Here is a 15,573-nt window from a genome sequence, read left to right as displayed (position 1 = left end):
CAAGCCATAGGGCACACAGGTCCTGGGAGCTGCCAAAGGGCAATGTACTCTAAGAGTCAAGGTCACTGAGGCCTTTCTGCTCCCTGAGCAGGCAGGGGATGGGGACATTTTCTTCTGTTTCAACTGCTGGTGACAAGGGCAAACCCGTTTGACCCACCTCTCCCACAGTGAATACCCTGGAGAGAAATGCATTCTTGGCTTTTCTCAGAACTCACATCTGGGCTTAAACTAGAGCAGAGGCTGTTTCTCACCAGCTGCCGTCCTTCTCTAGTAACCACAGCCCTCCTTATCTCTGAAAAGCAGCTTCAAGCTTGCCTTCCGCCTCCAGAAAAACCTCCAGGAGCAAGCCCACCCTCTGCTGCGCCTTTCTTTCCTGCATGACCTTCTGGAGTCCACTGACGTGACCCCAAAGGCTGGCATCTACAATAGCTTTGTAACTATCTTTGTCGTTTATTTCACGGATCGGCAAGCCTAGCCTGGCCTGTGAGGACTCAGATCATGATGTCCGTGACATGCTTGTCTTCACTGCGTGGTGCCCAGCTCTCCTCCCTTAGACATTCAATCTAGTTCATGCTTCTCAATCGCTCCAAACAGCCCGTGCCTCCTCCATGTGCTTCGTTCCTCCCAACAACTCAGCCAAGCAGGTTTTGTGACACCCATCTTACAGAGGAGGAAGCTGCGGTGGTACGTGGGCCAGTCAAAACTTGACCCCTGGCCCAACAGACAGAAGGGGAACCCTGCTATTAAAGAAAGGAGACAAGGAAATGGATAATATAAATATTAACAACGTATCTACATGTACGATTTTTAAAGTGTTGTATGTCCTTTGTATCGCTTTGACCCTGTGAGGTAACAGGAAAGATATTGTACAGCTGAGGAAACTGAGGCTAAAGTGGCCCAGTTTACCCTATGGCTAGGAAGGACTTCATTTTGCAGAGAAGGCAACTGAGAAAGATGCTGGAGACTGCTCAGGCTTACACAGCTAGAGAGGAGGGGCACCCAAGGGACTGTCCTGAGCCGCCTTCTGCTCCACCAGGCTGCTTCCAATCCTGGCTCAGAGGCAGGAACCCACTCTTCTGGATGGTGCAGGGGGCCCATCCCCTAACAGCCCCTACCATCCCAAGACCTTCAGGACATCCAATCGCAACATCACCTGCTCTGCCATCACTGCCTTGGCTGCTGTCCCACTATTGTGCAACCAGGCCCAGGGCCAGGGTTGGCTCCATAAAATCAGCAGCCAGTTGGCTTAAGCCGGTTGATTCTGCCCCCCTGGAGTTCAGCTGTGACAGCAATGAATCACACTAATGGTGAGAGGTGACCATTCTTCCTCTTTGTGGCCTGGAGACAGGTATTTCCAAAGCTCCCCGCTGGATCAGGTAAACACACCTGTCTCTCTCTCTCTCTCTCTCTCCCTCTCTCTCTCCAGGGTGAGACAAAGCAACCAGGGACAAGGTGGGGTGAACCAGACAGAGCTGGACAGCCCTCCCACCCCAGGTCTGCCCAGCCCCCCCTGCCAGCCTCGATCCTGCCCTTCCCCACAAAGGAGAGGTGACCTTGGGGTGTGCTTCAGTCTGGCATCCCCCTCACCAACTCCACCCTCCCTGCTGCTTGCACTGTGCCTCTGTTCCAAGAACAATTTGGCAAATTCCAACCTACAACCTGCAAAATAAAGCAGAGTGGTGGGGAGGCCACAGCTCAGAGGCCCAGAAGGCAGGCTGACCTATTTTTATGTGGGATTAAGTAACACGAACACCTCCATGCAATTACACTTCCAACTCTTTGGAGTGGAATTCATTGGGGCGGGGCGGGAGGGGGTGTCCTTGGCAGGTGAAATGGGCAGGACGCCTGAGGTCACTGTCTGAGACCAGGAGGCTTGGCATTCCCTTCTGGGAAATGGCACGGCAGGGAAGCTCTCCTACTCAACCAAGTTACATTTGCTATATCCGACCAAATCCCAAATATAAGTCACGTGTCTAGAGGCCAAGTTGACAGACATGGTCCTGTTTGCATGGAGAGCCAGTCCAGAAGGAGGATGCACGTTCAGCAGCAACCCAGCATTCTGGATTGTGGATTCTTCTTCCCTGGCCCTGCAGTACTGGACCAGAGAGTTTCCAAGAGGCTCATCCATTGGGGGAGTTGGAGGGGGAGAGGGGAGGTGTCCCAATTTGGGCCTGGACACTTAGGTCACCATGGGTAATTTCTGAGTCCATCTTGCCTAGAGGATCCCACCAGCTGGTCATTTTCCCTCAGCTTGAACACTTCCAGTGGTGGGAACTCACTCCAGTTTGGGGTGATCATGACTGTGGGAACTAAGAACCCCCTCACACGAGGCCAAGTTCTGCCGCCCTCACGTCCACCTGATGGGCCTACGTCCGTTCCTCTACAGTATACAGAGACACTGGGTCTGAGCTGGACGGGCCTGGGCTGGACCTTGGCTTTGCCACCAGGAGTGCAAACTCAAGCAAGTCCCAAGCCTCAGTTTCATTTGTAAAACAGGGATACCATCATATAAGGCTGTAAGTTCTGAATGAGTTGATACATGTGAAATTCTCAGCCCCGTGTTTGTCACATAGCAAGTGCTTGTTGATAAACGTTAGCTGCTATTATTATTTTGATGATTAGTCTCTTGACTGTTCTTTGTGTGTTCTTTCCAGACCAACTCACCTCCCATGAGACCCTCCCCAGAGCAGTCTAGTTAGTTTATGCCTGAAAGGGACCGCCAACCTCCAGATGTGGTCTCACCAGCCCAGATGATCCCCCGCTTCGTCTGGACATCAGCCTTCCCCTGAAGAAGGTAGCCAGGCCACGGGGTGTGTTATACAGAACTTTGAAGAACTTTGAAGGGCTTGGGCCCCTCTGCCTCCCAGTTGTGTGGCCCTAGATGAGTCATGAATTTATCAGAGACCCCATTAAATATGAATAGCCTACCTACCTTAGAGATAATGCTGGATTACCAGGAGAAAGAAGTGAGTGCTTAGAGTCTGGCAAAGTAGGGATAACTATTTTATACAAGTGCAAGAGAGAACTATCCTTCTCAATTATTAACACAATTGTGATGAGAAAAATCAGAACCTCCCCATTGGGCTTCCCTACACTTAAGAGTTGAATGCCCTATTTTTAATAATAAAGGTGGGGAGGTACCCAGCCTTCTGTGCTCCTGGAGCCTCTAAGACTCTTCATCTGGTTGTGCTGTGAAATCGCTGCAAGGCCTGTAAATCCTGTGGCCCGTGAATGTTCATGGACGGCGGCTATTAGCTTATTTACAAAGTTGAAGTGTGACCAGGTTTTTGTAACCACGGTGATCACTGGGTTGACCATGTTGAGCTTGATCTCAGCTATAAGCCTCAATCTTTTCAGAGACCTGAGGGACTGAGGGTAGAAGCAGGTGCAGAAGTAGGGCAGGCAGCAAGGGTGTATGGGAGGGCCAGGGCATTGCTGGACAACCTCCAGTCCCTCAGGAGCCGTGGCTTGAAATTCTGCAGCTCGCAACGACTGCAGAGCCTAGGCAGACTCTATAAAGATTTTTTGGAGACCCTAAGTTGTTCCAGGCATTCTTGTTAGAACAAGACATAGGCCTTGCCCTCCATGAATAGTCTCACAACGAAGACATATAAAACACAGAGGTGGGGGCCGTACACCAATGACCTCCAAGGGAACCACCCTTCAGCTGTGTTTATTTGGCCAACAATACTTTTTATAAAACTGAATTGAAATGTCTTTTGGGAGGACACCCTAGGTGGCCCCAGGGCCCTATGCCCCATCTGTTGTGTCACAACCCCTGAGTCACAAATGGACATTATCTGCCTGACCTCTAGTTTGGATTTGAGGTGTGGAGTATTAAATGTAAAGATAAAGGCAGGAGCTAGTGTGAGCGGAGCACAGAAAGAAGGGACTCACTCTACCTGAAGTCCAGGAAGGCTTCACAGAGGAGGGGCTATTTGGGTTGGGAGAAACATAAAAGGGGAAGGGCTTGAATCATAACCCAAGTGACCCACCTACACACTTCTATGTCAAGTCCTTAGATAGTGGCCCCAGAATTGACCAAAGGGAGAGGTTAGAAACTTGCATTTCAGGCCAGCAAGCCTTCAGTCAAGCAACTGTGACTCCCTTCTCTCCTGGACAGGCATCCGGTCCTGCTATGGGGTGGAGCCTGGGCCCACTGACAGGAGAGGAAGTGGGTGGGAGGATGACTGGAGGGAACGAGTGGGAGGAGGGAAGGGTGCCAAGGAGAGATCTGGGTGAAAGAGAGGGGAGGAAAGGGAGGGAAAAGAAGTCCCAGTGGGGATACTAAGCGTTAAAGCGGCTGGAATGAACAGGCACCATTTGGGTGCCTCTTTAGCCCTCACTTCCTCCCTCTGACCAAGGACAGAGTCCCTTTGGCCCTCAAATACTTGAGTTCGTTCACAGAAAGGAAAGCACCTCCGAGCCATTAGGAAACAAATGGTATTTCATTCTTTGTTGTTGTTGAGAGGATAGATCACAGCACAGACAGCAGTCCTGTCACAAGTAGTTTGCACGAGAACACGATGGACGGGGAGGGGCGGGGTCTGGTTTGACTTTCCACTCTCTTGATGACCTTTGGCCTCTTTCTGTTCCCTCTGCAGCAGGACTGCAGGGAGCCCTGCCTGGTGTCTAACCCGCAGCATAGCCCCTGCACTCATCACTCTGACCAGGGACAAGTGGAGCAAAGTGCGCAGGCGCTGTGGCTGCTGCCTGACCAACGGGCAGTGGGCCCGAGCATAGGACCCATGCTCTCTCTTGCTGACCCCAACAGAATGGATCACTGCCAGAGACCCAACTCAGGGACAGGAGTCAGAGACCAGGCGAGCTGGGCTGTAGATCGGTCTTGGAAGCAGGGAAGGTAGGAGAGGGAGGTAGGAATCCAGAGCCCACAGGGTTATTGCTGAGAAGATATGCAAGGGGCACATTCCCCAGGGGAAGAGTACAAGCCCTAGACACCCTGCCTGCTCTGCGATGGCACAAGGCAGATGGGGGCTCCGTGGTAGAAGTCCCAGGTGAAAAATAAACAGGGAAGGGATGTCTCCTGCCTGAAGGCATACCTGGGCTCACCAGCTCCTTGCCGTGAGCTTCCAATTGCTAAGAGACCTTCAGAACAGACCTGGGTCAGGGGTGGAAATACGGAAGCAAGGTTCTTGCAAAAAGAGGAAAGAGAGGCCACTGAAGAATGATCATGAAGGTGACGTAAACCTTCCCAAGTCCCAAGACAACTGGAGACTTCCACCCATGCCCCCACCCATATGCCCACCCCCAAATCAAGAGAAGGGACTGGTCTCTCAGGGAAAAAGCAGACTCTTGGGAGCAGGGTGGGGATGGGAGGCCACGGAGGTGCAGGGAGGAGCTGATGGGAACATGGCTCAGCTCCAGCCCAGGAAAGTAAGCCCAGGTTCACTAATACAACATCATTCACAGACAAGTAGCTACGAAGACCAGTCATTACACACACGCATGCGCGTGCGCGCACACGCACACGCGTGCACACACACACACACATACACGTCACAGGAGGTGGACGAACCCACAGGCTGCAGGTGGGAAGGTGGGTATTAGCTGTGCCACTAAGTTGAGGACTGGTGTTCGAGGGGATAGGGAGGGGTCAGGGGGACACACAAGTTCTTGGTTTCTCCTGGGGAAAGATCTGTTGCTGAAGTGGCCGGTTTTCTTAAGCATCATCATTTTCATCTAAAGGTTCAAGCAGCTGCCTTCAGGTTCCGGAGGCTGAAGAGGGAAAGAATTTAAATTAAAACAAAATGTTGACTCCCTTTCAGAAATCTTGATCTGTTCATCTCCCTGCCTTTAGCAGTCCCTCTGCTCACTGAAACTCTGAGGGTGCGAGACCCATTCTCAAGTGCCATGTTCCTGGTAAAGCAAGGAGAACAATCCTAAGATGCAGGGAAAGATGAAGGTGTAGGAGGGGGTGGACTTCAGGGGGACTGAAGCCTGGTAGACATGGAAAGGAAATTGTGAAATCCAGGTTCCCCATCCCAGGACACCTTCAATAGCTGCTCATGATCCAAAGACCTAAGAGAACAGGCTTCCTGAGGAAGTCCTAGTTTAAAAAAAAAAAAAGACAAAAGACAACTGCTAGCTCCAGGCTCCCTCCCTTGGGCCTTTCCACACCACTCCCAGATTCTGACCTGCCAGCTGCAAAAAAGTGGACAGAACACCAAGCGGCAGCTGGGACACCTGCCTCCAAGATTGAGTTCCACAGCCACCGCAAGCTTAGGAATCACTGATCCTCCCAAGCCCCATCTAGTAGATAGAGGTCATGAGCTCTGCTCTGACCCCCTGCTACCCATGTGGCTGTGAAGAGAATATAAGAGCCCTTAGGAAAGAATTCAAATGCTACACAAGCACACCGTGTCACTACGATCACAGTAAAAGCTGTGTCTCAGGCGTTTTACAATCTAGGAATCTCTTTTAGCTTACAATTTAGGATAAAGGTATATACCTATCTTGGATGGACCTAGAGGGTATTATGCTAAGTGAAATAAGTCAGACAGAGAAAGATAAATACCATATGATTTCACTTATATGTGGAATCTAAAGAACAAAATAAGTGAACAAACAAAGCAGAAACAGAGTCATAGGTACAGAGAACAAACTGATGGTTGCCAGATCGAAGGGGGCTTGGGGGCTGGATGAAAAAGGTGAGGGAATTAAGAAGCACAAATTGGTAGTTACAAAATAGTCACAGGGATGTAAGTACAGCATAGGGACTATAGTCAATAATACTGTAATAACTATGTACAGTGTCAGATGGGTACTAGACTTACCAGGGGAAATCACTTTGTAAGTTATATAAATGTGTAAACACTATGCTATACACCTGCAACTAATATAAAACAATATTAAATGTTAACTGTAATTGAAAAAAAAAGGTATATACTTGTCTATTATGCCTTATTTGTATGAAAATAAAAGGCAAAAGTGAGCTGATAGAAGACTGATCCCCCCACCAAGTACGTTCCAGGGTATGTCATAAAGCAAGGCAGGCAGGAGCAGGGGGATGTGGTGAAAATGGCACTAAACTACGAACACCTGAGTTCAGGTTCCAGTCTGTCACTTATTATTTGTATAGCTATTCTCTCTGACCTCAGTTTCTTCATCTATAAAATGGGGCTAACCCCCACCTGTCCTACTTACTTCTTGGGGCAGGCTCCAGAGAGTGTGTGTGTGGCAGCATTTTGAAAAATATAAAGCATTTAACAGTTATTACTTTTTCCTTGTCCCTACAATGAACTATGGAAATGGACATTAAAAACAGAACTGATAACACACATATGTGGGAGGATGGGGGGGAGGGGGGTGTCATATATTATCTCCCTATTTTTGTGTAGGTTTGGAAAGTCATAACGCAATGTTATTTTTTAAAAGTGGCCCTAAGGAACTTTCTGAATCATCACTATCTGTTTGCTACTTTGATATTAGAAGTATTTCACTAACTCTAATTCTCTCCCAAGTCATGCCCACACAGCAGCTAGGATGACGCCCTATTAACTTGACTGCTAGGCTGTGTAAAAGCCCTATTTCCTGACTGTTCACTATGTGCATGTGCAGTGCATGCACCTCAGATGTTTCGGTCCATCTGTTTTATCAATGCTGTCAGACACACAAGACTCCTCAGAGCACACACTGCTCATAATAAAAGCTGTGCCTATGCAAAAGCTAGCCCAATTCTTCCCCAGTGAAAGAACAGGGATGGTGAGAGAGGAAGACGTAGGCAGATAGCATCCTACCTTCCCACCTGAGGGCTGCACTTCAGTTCTCTGCTTTCTGGGGCTCTGTTGCTGGAAAGGAAATCAGGACAGATTATAACGAATGGACCCCTCAACCCAGAGGGCCACCCCCTGCAGCAGCCATGCCTGTGCCTGACTCTGGGGTGCAAAGAGGTGACTCGTGGGATTTTGAGTCAGACAGACCTGGGTGCAAATCGTTGCCCTGCTACTTGCTGGTCACAGGAACTGGGCACATTTCTTAACTTTTGAGCCCCTCGGTTGTAAAATTGGATAATGATGACTGCCTCATGGAGCTGTGTGCACATTAAGTGAGATGAAGTCTGTGGTGCACCCTATATCATGCCTGACACTAAGCAGATGCCCCATAAATAGCAGCTATCAGGAGTAGTAGCCTGTTTGGTGGAGGTGAGAGGACAATACAGGGCAGGGGCCCTGGAGACCCCTATCCTGGCACCATGGGAGCATGTCTGGCTGGCTCTAGGGAGGCCACAGCACCTGGCGACTAACCCTCCTTGAGTCATATAAGAACCCCCATTTCCTCCCTTCCACCTAGGCAGGAGACCATGACAGTTACCATTTGCAGTGATGAGGTTCTCCACCTGGGCTTCCTCATCCCCTGGAGCCCTGCAAGAGGACAAGACACAAGCCCTTCCATCAGAGGCCTCCAGTGCAAACCCAGAGAGCATCACCATTCTCCTTGCAGGGGTGCTTCGAGTCATCTGATGCCTCCAGCACGCTCCATGGGGCTCACAGGGCAAGGGAGAAGTCGGAACTGAAGGGGCAGAGTCAGGGGAGCTTACAGGTACCTTTCAATGTCAGCCCTAACAGGACTAACTACCGGGAAGGGGTGGCCTAGGGCATCATGGGAACTTGGGTTGTGTCCTGCCACAAACTTTGGACTTCTGAGGTCCAGAGCTACCCTTGGTTATTGTAGTAGACTAATGGGGTATGCCCTTGATGTTGGAGTAGAAATGTAAGTGAAAGGGAGCCCAAGCTTCTATTCAGCTCAAAGAGCCTCTTGAACAGGTGACATGCAGGGACAGTGTCATAGGTCCTACAGAGAGATGGACCACAAGAGAGGCCCTGAGGCCCTCTGCCTCCCTTCTCCCAAGCCCCACTGTCTCAAGCATCTCCAGACAAGTATCCAGCACCTTCTTTCCCACCTCCCCTCCTCTATATTTATCAGAAGAAAGAAGGTGGGGCTAACCCTCAAAGTCTGCCTGGAAATCCTCAAAACTTCTGCCCTACCCCCAACGCACATGGCCTGTTTCTGAGACAAGAATCTAAAATAATACTCATTTGGGTCACACAACAGGAGGCTCCTCCCTGCTGCCTCTTACTCCCTCTTAGTGTCACCCCAGATGTCCACAGCCATGGCATCCTTACCGGGGCTTCTGATTGAAACTGCACTTGCATCTGCGACCTGAAAGGCAAAGAAACCATGCAAGGTCATCCTCCCAGCTTGAGCTCAAGGTCATGCTCCCGACTTGGCCACAGCAGGGCTTCCCTGTGAGAGACTGTGCAGGCTGTAGGATAGGTAAATACCACCCCCTACACCTAGGCAGTGCACAACTGTATGTAGCAATTGGAGGAGGGCTCTTCTGAGGGCACGGTGCAACAACAGCTCAGATGGCTTCACCACAATCTGCCTGATCATGCAAGAGGGCTCCATGCACACCAGGCTTATGTGAAGAAAACAAATGCAGAGGCACATCCCTTGGAGCACGCTAAGGACAGTCCCTGTCTCCTATCTTCTGTGACTCTTCCACTCACGCCCTGCTGGATACAGCACCAGGAGGGCTACCTGCCCTTTCTTCTTATCTGTTCTTCTTTTCATTGAGCATTTATTTTGTTCAGTCTTCACTGTTTTACTGAGCACCTATTATGTGCTCAGCAGTATGTCAGGTACTGGAAGCGCAGAGGGAGAATAGACAGACTCCTGCCCCCTCCAGGAAAGAGAATGGCCAGGCTCTTCTCACACTGTTCTCCACCTGCTCAGTAGTATAGACATTGCTCTTCTAGGGTGAACAAAGGAACAAAGAAACTTACTCAGGATAAGGAGGATCCCGACAGAGAAGAGGACCACAGCAAACACCAATCCTCCGATCCTCAGGGTCTGGTAGTCTGCCAAAGGAACAGGGTGAGAGATGGGAAAAGGGGAAAGGCCAGGGAGAGGGTACCTGTCCCTCCCCACCCAGTGCTGCCACGCTACTCACCATAATGAAAAGGATCCTTTTCTTTCTCCTGCTCAGGTGCTACAAAAATAAACAAGCCTGGTCAAGAGGAGGACAGCTACACATCCTGGTTCCCAAATATCTCACCTTGCCTCACAGGCCTCCCTCCCCACAAAGGGATTCCTGGGAAGTAGGGCCGACTGAGCAGTGTACCTAAAGACACATGGAAGGGTGGACAGGCTTGCTGGGCCTGCCTGAGAGCTCACAGCAGGTCCAGCTCAGAGCCCCAGTGAGAATCTGCATTCACAGCACAGACACATTTATGGCCCCTTTTTATTCATATGTCATCCCCCAAAGGCAGGTCTATTTTCCTCTTGTTGCAGATGGGGAAACTGAGACCGAGGAAGGACATGTGACTTGCACAAGGTCAGTCTAGAGACTGATGTGCAAGGTCTGGCTCCCAAAGTTCCAGCCAAAAGTCTAGAGGGGGCTGGTGGATTTAAAACTTAAAAGCAGACCCTGCTGGAGTCCATGGGGAGAGGTGGGCAGGCTGAATGAGGGTCTGTGAGTAGCTGCCGCCTTCCAGGACTTCCTCTGCTGACTAAAGGAAGGGGGGCGGTGGGCTTGATCAGATGTGTAGAACCTGAAAGCTCCCCAACCCTAGAATCCCAGTGGGCCTGGACCTTCTACCAGAAAGGGCCGTGGCTGCCATCTTGTCAGAGCCGGGTCCTATGGCATACTTACCACTGGCCAGGACAGCAGGGGCCAACAGGCTGCATAGAAAGATCAGCACCACCTCCATGGTGTCTGGGGACAGAGGGAGGAAAAACAATTCTCTGGATAGGAGGATCCCCACTCCAATCTTCAGCCTGACCAGGGAGAAAGAGCCCAGTCGAATTCCCAGCTCTGTGCTGAGCGCTCTCCACACGGTGAGAGTTCGAACAACAAAGCGGAAGTAGCTGACATTTATCAGACTCCTATGAAAGGCTCTGCTTGCATTAATTCAATTACTACAATCGACCCAATACAATGAGTAGGCACTGTGACTAACCCCTTTTGCAGGTGAAGAATCCGAGCTTAAAGAGGTTAAATGACACTCATGATAGTGAGTAACAAAGCCTAGATCCTAACTGAGCTCAGTAAGTCCTCCGCCACCTGCCTCTCTGGTGCCGAAACCATCAAGACCTAATGACTATGGAGATGATCCCATCTGCGGCCTTCTCTTCAGACCACCCTTCTGTGACCATCTCTAGTTCATTAAGATGTCTAGGACTTCCTGGCCTGGTTCTCCACAGCCAAGACCCACTGTTGGAAGTTCTTTCCTCTATTGGGTTAAATGGGTCAAGTAAACCAATGCCCCTCTGGTCCAGCCTGCCGGGTGGGGTGGGAGACCTGCTGTTTCCTGGACTCTGTGCGGTAAACCCTGAAACGCTGACAGCTCTCCCTAAGTTACCTCTCACGCTCTCACCTCTAATGTGTCCAAGCCAAATTTTCCCATAGGCTTTAGTTCATAATCTTCCAGAAAGGCAGTTTGATTGAACAAAGGGAGCATGGAGACCAGTTCTCTGAGTGTCGTCAGTGCCCCGGCCTCTCCTTCCCCCAGAAGATGCGTGAGGCTTCTGCTCATGAACTCATCAAACCCCTGGTCTCCAGGGTCGGTCGCCCAAGGATGGGTCATTTGCATGAAGGCAGAAGACAGGGACACTTGGTCCCTCCCAAGGGTAGATTTCAGTGGAGTTGTACACACCTCATTCCTGGGCTTAAAGGAGTATGGTCAAGAGCCAGAGAGGAAAAGGGGAAGACACCCACACCAGGGAAGCCCGAGGCTGTTTGCTCTTTTCCCAGTGGGGTGAGACTGGCAGCAGCCTGACCTCTGGACATCCGTCTCGTGGCCAGGACCATGCCTGCTCTGAGCGATCTCACCCTATCACTTTCTCCCGCGGAGCCAGCAGCCCCCAGCTGCCCTTCCCCTCTCAGCCACCAGAGGTCAGAACAGCTGCATCCAGAGTTAAGCTAAGGCACAGCCCTCGGAGTTAGAGGTGATCCAAGTGTTATTTTAAAGGCACTACTTTGCTTTTAATGCTACCTCCTTTAGTAATTGTATTTTTTTTTTTACATATTTTATATGTGTGAAAATATATATAACACACATATAATAATGCATAGTAATAAGATAAATGCCCATACACAAGTAACTTGAGAACTAGAACTTTACAAATACTGCTGTACTTACCTATCTTTTCCTCCAACCCATCCAACCCTGCTTAGCTCCCAGAGGTAAATAGTATCCTGAATATATATACTTTTAATCATTGCCTTGCTCCTCTTAAAAAAAAAAGGTTTTAAATTAAGAAATAATCACATACCACGAAATTCACCATTTGAAAGTGTACAATTCAGTGGCTTTTAGTATAGTCACAAAATTGTGGAAACATCATTAATTCCAGAACATTTTCGTCATCCCAAAAAGAAACCCTGTGTCCATTATCAGTCACTTCCATTCTCCCTTTCCCACAACCTCTGACAACCACTAACTTACTTTCTGTCCCTATGGATTTGCCTATTTTGGACATTTCATATATAAAAAAACAAAAAACATAAAATATGTGGCTTTTCACATCTGATTTCTTTCACTTAGCATTGTATTTTCAAGGTTCATCCATGTTTTAGCATGTAGTACTTCATTTCTTTTTATGGCGGAATAAGATTCCATTGTATGAATGTCCACCCCGCTTTTTTTCTAAAACATATCTAAATAAGATATTGTTTAATGGAGCTTTTTTGAGCTTTACAATTATGATACAGTCTTCTGGGATTGGCTTTTTTTGCTCAATATTATGTTTCTAAGATTCATCCATATTATTTATTACCTGTAACCATAATTCATTCATTTTCAATGTGGTGCAATATTCTGCTATGCCAGTAAATGATCATGTATTGGTCCCTTTTCCTATCAGTGGGTATCTTTTTTTTTTCTCCAATTTTGTGCTATTGTAAATGATACAGCTGTGAACATTTTTGTGCATGTTGCCCAGGGCACACATGTAAGAGTTCCAAAGGCAATGTTTTTTCAAATCTTTTTTTTTTTTTTCTTTTTTAAGCTGAGCCATCCTGACACCTGTTGGCAGCTCAGTGGCAGCTCAGCTCAGGCCAGGAATCGAACCGGTGACCCTGTTACTCAGCGCTCTCACTCTTGAGCAAGCTCTTAACCAGCAAGCCACTCAGCTGGCCCTCAAATCTTTTGACCACTACTTTCATAAGAAACATAAGAAACACTTTTTACATTGATATCCAGTACAAAGTTATATTTATGTACATCAGAAACAACAATATCACAAAACAATACTTTATCTTAAAATGAATGATACCTTCTGATATTTTCTATCCTACTGTGTCTTTTTTTTTAAAAGGCTAGGTCCAAAAATAAATAAATAAAATAATAAAATACAAAAGGCTAGGTCCATTAACAGGTCACACGCAGCAGTTTGAAAAATTATGTTCAAGAGATAGGCCTCAAGGCCGGTTGAGTGGCTCAGTTAGTTAAGAGCTCAAGCTCTGAGCAACAGGGTCACTGGTTCGATTCCCACATGGGCCAGTGGGCTGCGCCCAAGCTGAGCTGCCGCTGAGCTGCCAACAGGCAGCAGGATGGCTCAGCTGGTGAGAGCACGTGCTCCATACAACATGGTTGCCGATTTGACTCCAGCATGGGATGGTGGGCTATGCTCACCCACAAATAAGATTGAACATGGCACCTTGAGCTGAGCAGCCACGAGCTGCTGTTGGGTGGCCAGATAGCGACTGGGCTTGGAGCTGAGCTAGCTGCGCCCTCCACAACTAAGACTGAAGAACAACAACTTGGCTGTTCCCCTTCCCCAATTCCCCAACACTGTTCCTCTCCCCCAATTCCGCAATAAAATCTTTAAAAAAAAGATAGGTCTCAGAGTGAAGTCGTTGGGTATATAGTATGAAAATTGCCAACTTTACAAAAGAATTTCGAGTTGTTTTCCAAAATGGTCATCCTCATTTTAACATCCCACCAGCCACATATAAATGTTCTTATCACTCTACATACTTATCAATACTTGACATTGTCAGACTGCTTAATTTCTGCCAATCTAGAGGTATAAAATGTGGTCTTGATTTTAGTAATGGAGTTGGACTTCTTTCTGATTAGTTATTCCTGTTTCTTCACCAGTGATAATTCTTTCCTGTCTTTTGCTCATTTTTCAAATAGGTTGACACTATTATTCATTTCTTATTCAGAATACTAAATCTTTGTCATGAAGTATTGCAAATATCTCATCCCAATTAGTGGCTTGTCTCTTCACTTTTTAAAATTGTCTTCCAATGAACAGAAGAATTTCTTAATTCTATTGTAATTAAATGCAATGATGTTTGTGTTTTTATTTAAGATATTCTTTTGTCACACGGTCAGAATTTTCTTCTAAAAATTACAAAGTTTTGTCTTATACACTTAAATCTGTCTTCCATCCAGAATTGATGTTTGTGTAAGGTGTGAGGTAGGGACCTAATTTTTACTTTTTTCCATACTGATAACTAGTTATCCTAGCACCATTTGTGGACCCCTCCCTCCCTTTCCTCATGATGTACGATGCCATCTATGTCATATATCTGGTTTCTATCTAGGTGTGGGTCTGTCTCTGGGCTTCTCTTTGGATCTCTGGAAAATTTATTTATACCTGCATCAAAATCACAGTGTTTCAGTTACTACAGCTTTATAGTCATCTAAGGCTGTAGTAGAAAAGCTTCCCTCTTGTTTTTCTCCTCTTGGTCTTCTACCTCTTCCTTCAGGAATGCCTTCATTATTCTTGCTCTTATATATAAATTTTGCTCTTCTATATAAATTTTAGAATCAGCGTGTCAAATTCATCTAAAGCTGTTGGGATTTTCATTAGAATTGCAATGAATCAATGAATCTATCTATAGAACAATTTGAAAAAAATTGGCATTTTTTTCTGACCTTGAGTCTCCTATCTATAAATAGATCTTTTCACTTTTTTAGGTCCTTTTTTCAATTTCCTTTAATAAAGTTTTATAAATACTTTCATATAGGTCTTGTGTATCTTCTATTATTTATTCCTAGGCCCCCTATAATTTTAATTGCTATTTTAAATGCTATGTCTTGTGTATGTTTTCAATTTTTTGCTGGTATACAGAAAACAACTGATTTGTATATATTGATCTTAAATCCAATAATCTTGTTAAATTCTCTTATTTCTAATATTTTACCTTTAGATTCCTTTGTGTGTTCCCTGTAGACATAACATTTGTAAATGATATGGTACTGTTTCTTCTTTTCCAGTTCTTACACTGCTTATTTCTATTTATCTTATTCTTAGTCACTGCTAGGTCTTCCACTGAAATGTAGGATAGAAGCAGTGATAATGGCCTCTCTCGGCCTCTCTCTCCTCTCTCTCTCTCTCTCTCTCTCTCTCTCTCTCTCTCTCTCTCTCTCTCTCTCTCTCTCATATTTAAAAGCAAATTCCAGACATTATTATATTCTGTGTTTTTATACATCTTTATACTTCTGTACAATATGACATACCATATTTCCCCATGTATAAGACGCACCCTTTTTCGAAAAATTTGGGATCTAAAAACTGGGTGCATCTTATACAGTG

The 15,573-nt window shown here is 47.1% G+C and overlaps 1 protein-coding gene across 2 annotated transcripts in view; it reads right to left on the bottom strand.

The window, feature by feature from the left end:
* Positions 1 to 4,429: 4,429 nt before the first annotated feature.
* Positions 4,430 to 15,573, bottom strand: part of FXYD6 (FXYD domain containing ion transport regulator 6) — a 39,999-nt gene continuing 28,855 nt past the window's right edge. The window contains exons 2-8 of one of the 2 annotated variants that reach the window (XM_019647500.1): positions 10,676 to 10,738; positions 9,974 to 10,012; positions 9,807 to 9,881; positions 9,144 to 9,180; positions 8,332 to 8,381; positions 7,758 to 7,808; positions 4,430 to 5,736 (exon numbers count right to left, since the gene is read on the bottom strand). In XM_019647500.1, the coding sequence (XP_019503045.1) occupies positions 7,780 to 7,808; positions 8,332 to 8,381; positions 9,144 to 9,180; positions 9,807 to 9,881; positions 9,974 to 10,012; positions 10,676 to 10,733 (288 nt within the window). In that variant the 5' untranslated portion in view covers positions 10,734 to 10,738 and the 3' untranslated portion in view covers positions 4,430 to 5,736; positions 7,758 to 7,779. Of the gene's footprint in view, positions 5,737 to 7,757; positions 7,809 to 8,331; positions 8,382 to 9,143; positions 9,181 to 9,806; positions 9,882 to 9,973; positions 10,013 to 10,675; positions 10,801 to 15,573 lie in introns of both variants that reach the window. The other variant, XM_019647499.1, reaches the window with a different exon arrangement.

This window comes from Hipposideros armiger, unplaced genomic scaffold, assembly GCF_001890085.2.
Source record: "Hipposideros armiger isolate ML-2016 unplaced genomic scaffold, ASM189008v1 scaffold_111, whole genome shotgun sequence".
In the NCBI taxonomy this organism is placed as follows: Eukaryota; Metazoa; Chordata; class Mammalia; order Chiroptera; family Hipposideridae; genus Hipposideros; species Hipposideros armiger.
The sequence above is the reverse complement of the archived record's forward strand: the minus strand, read 5'-3'. Positions and strand labels throughout refer to the sequence as shown.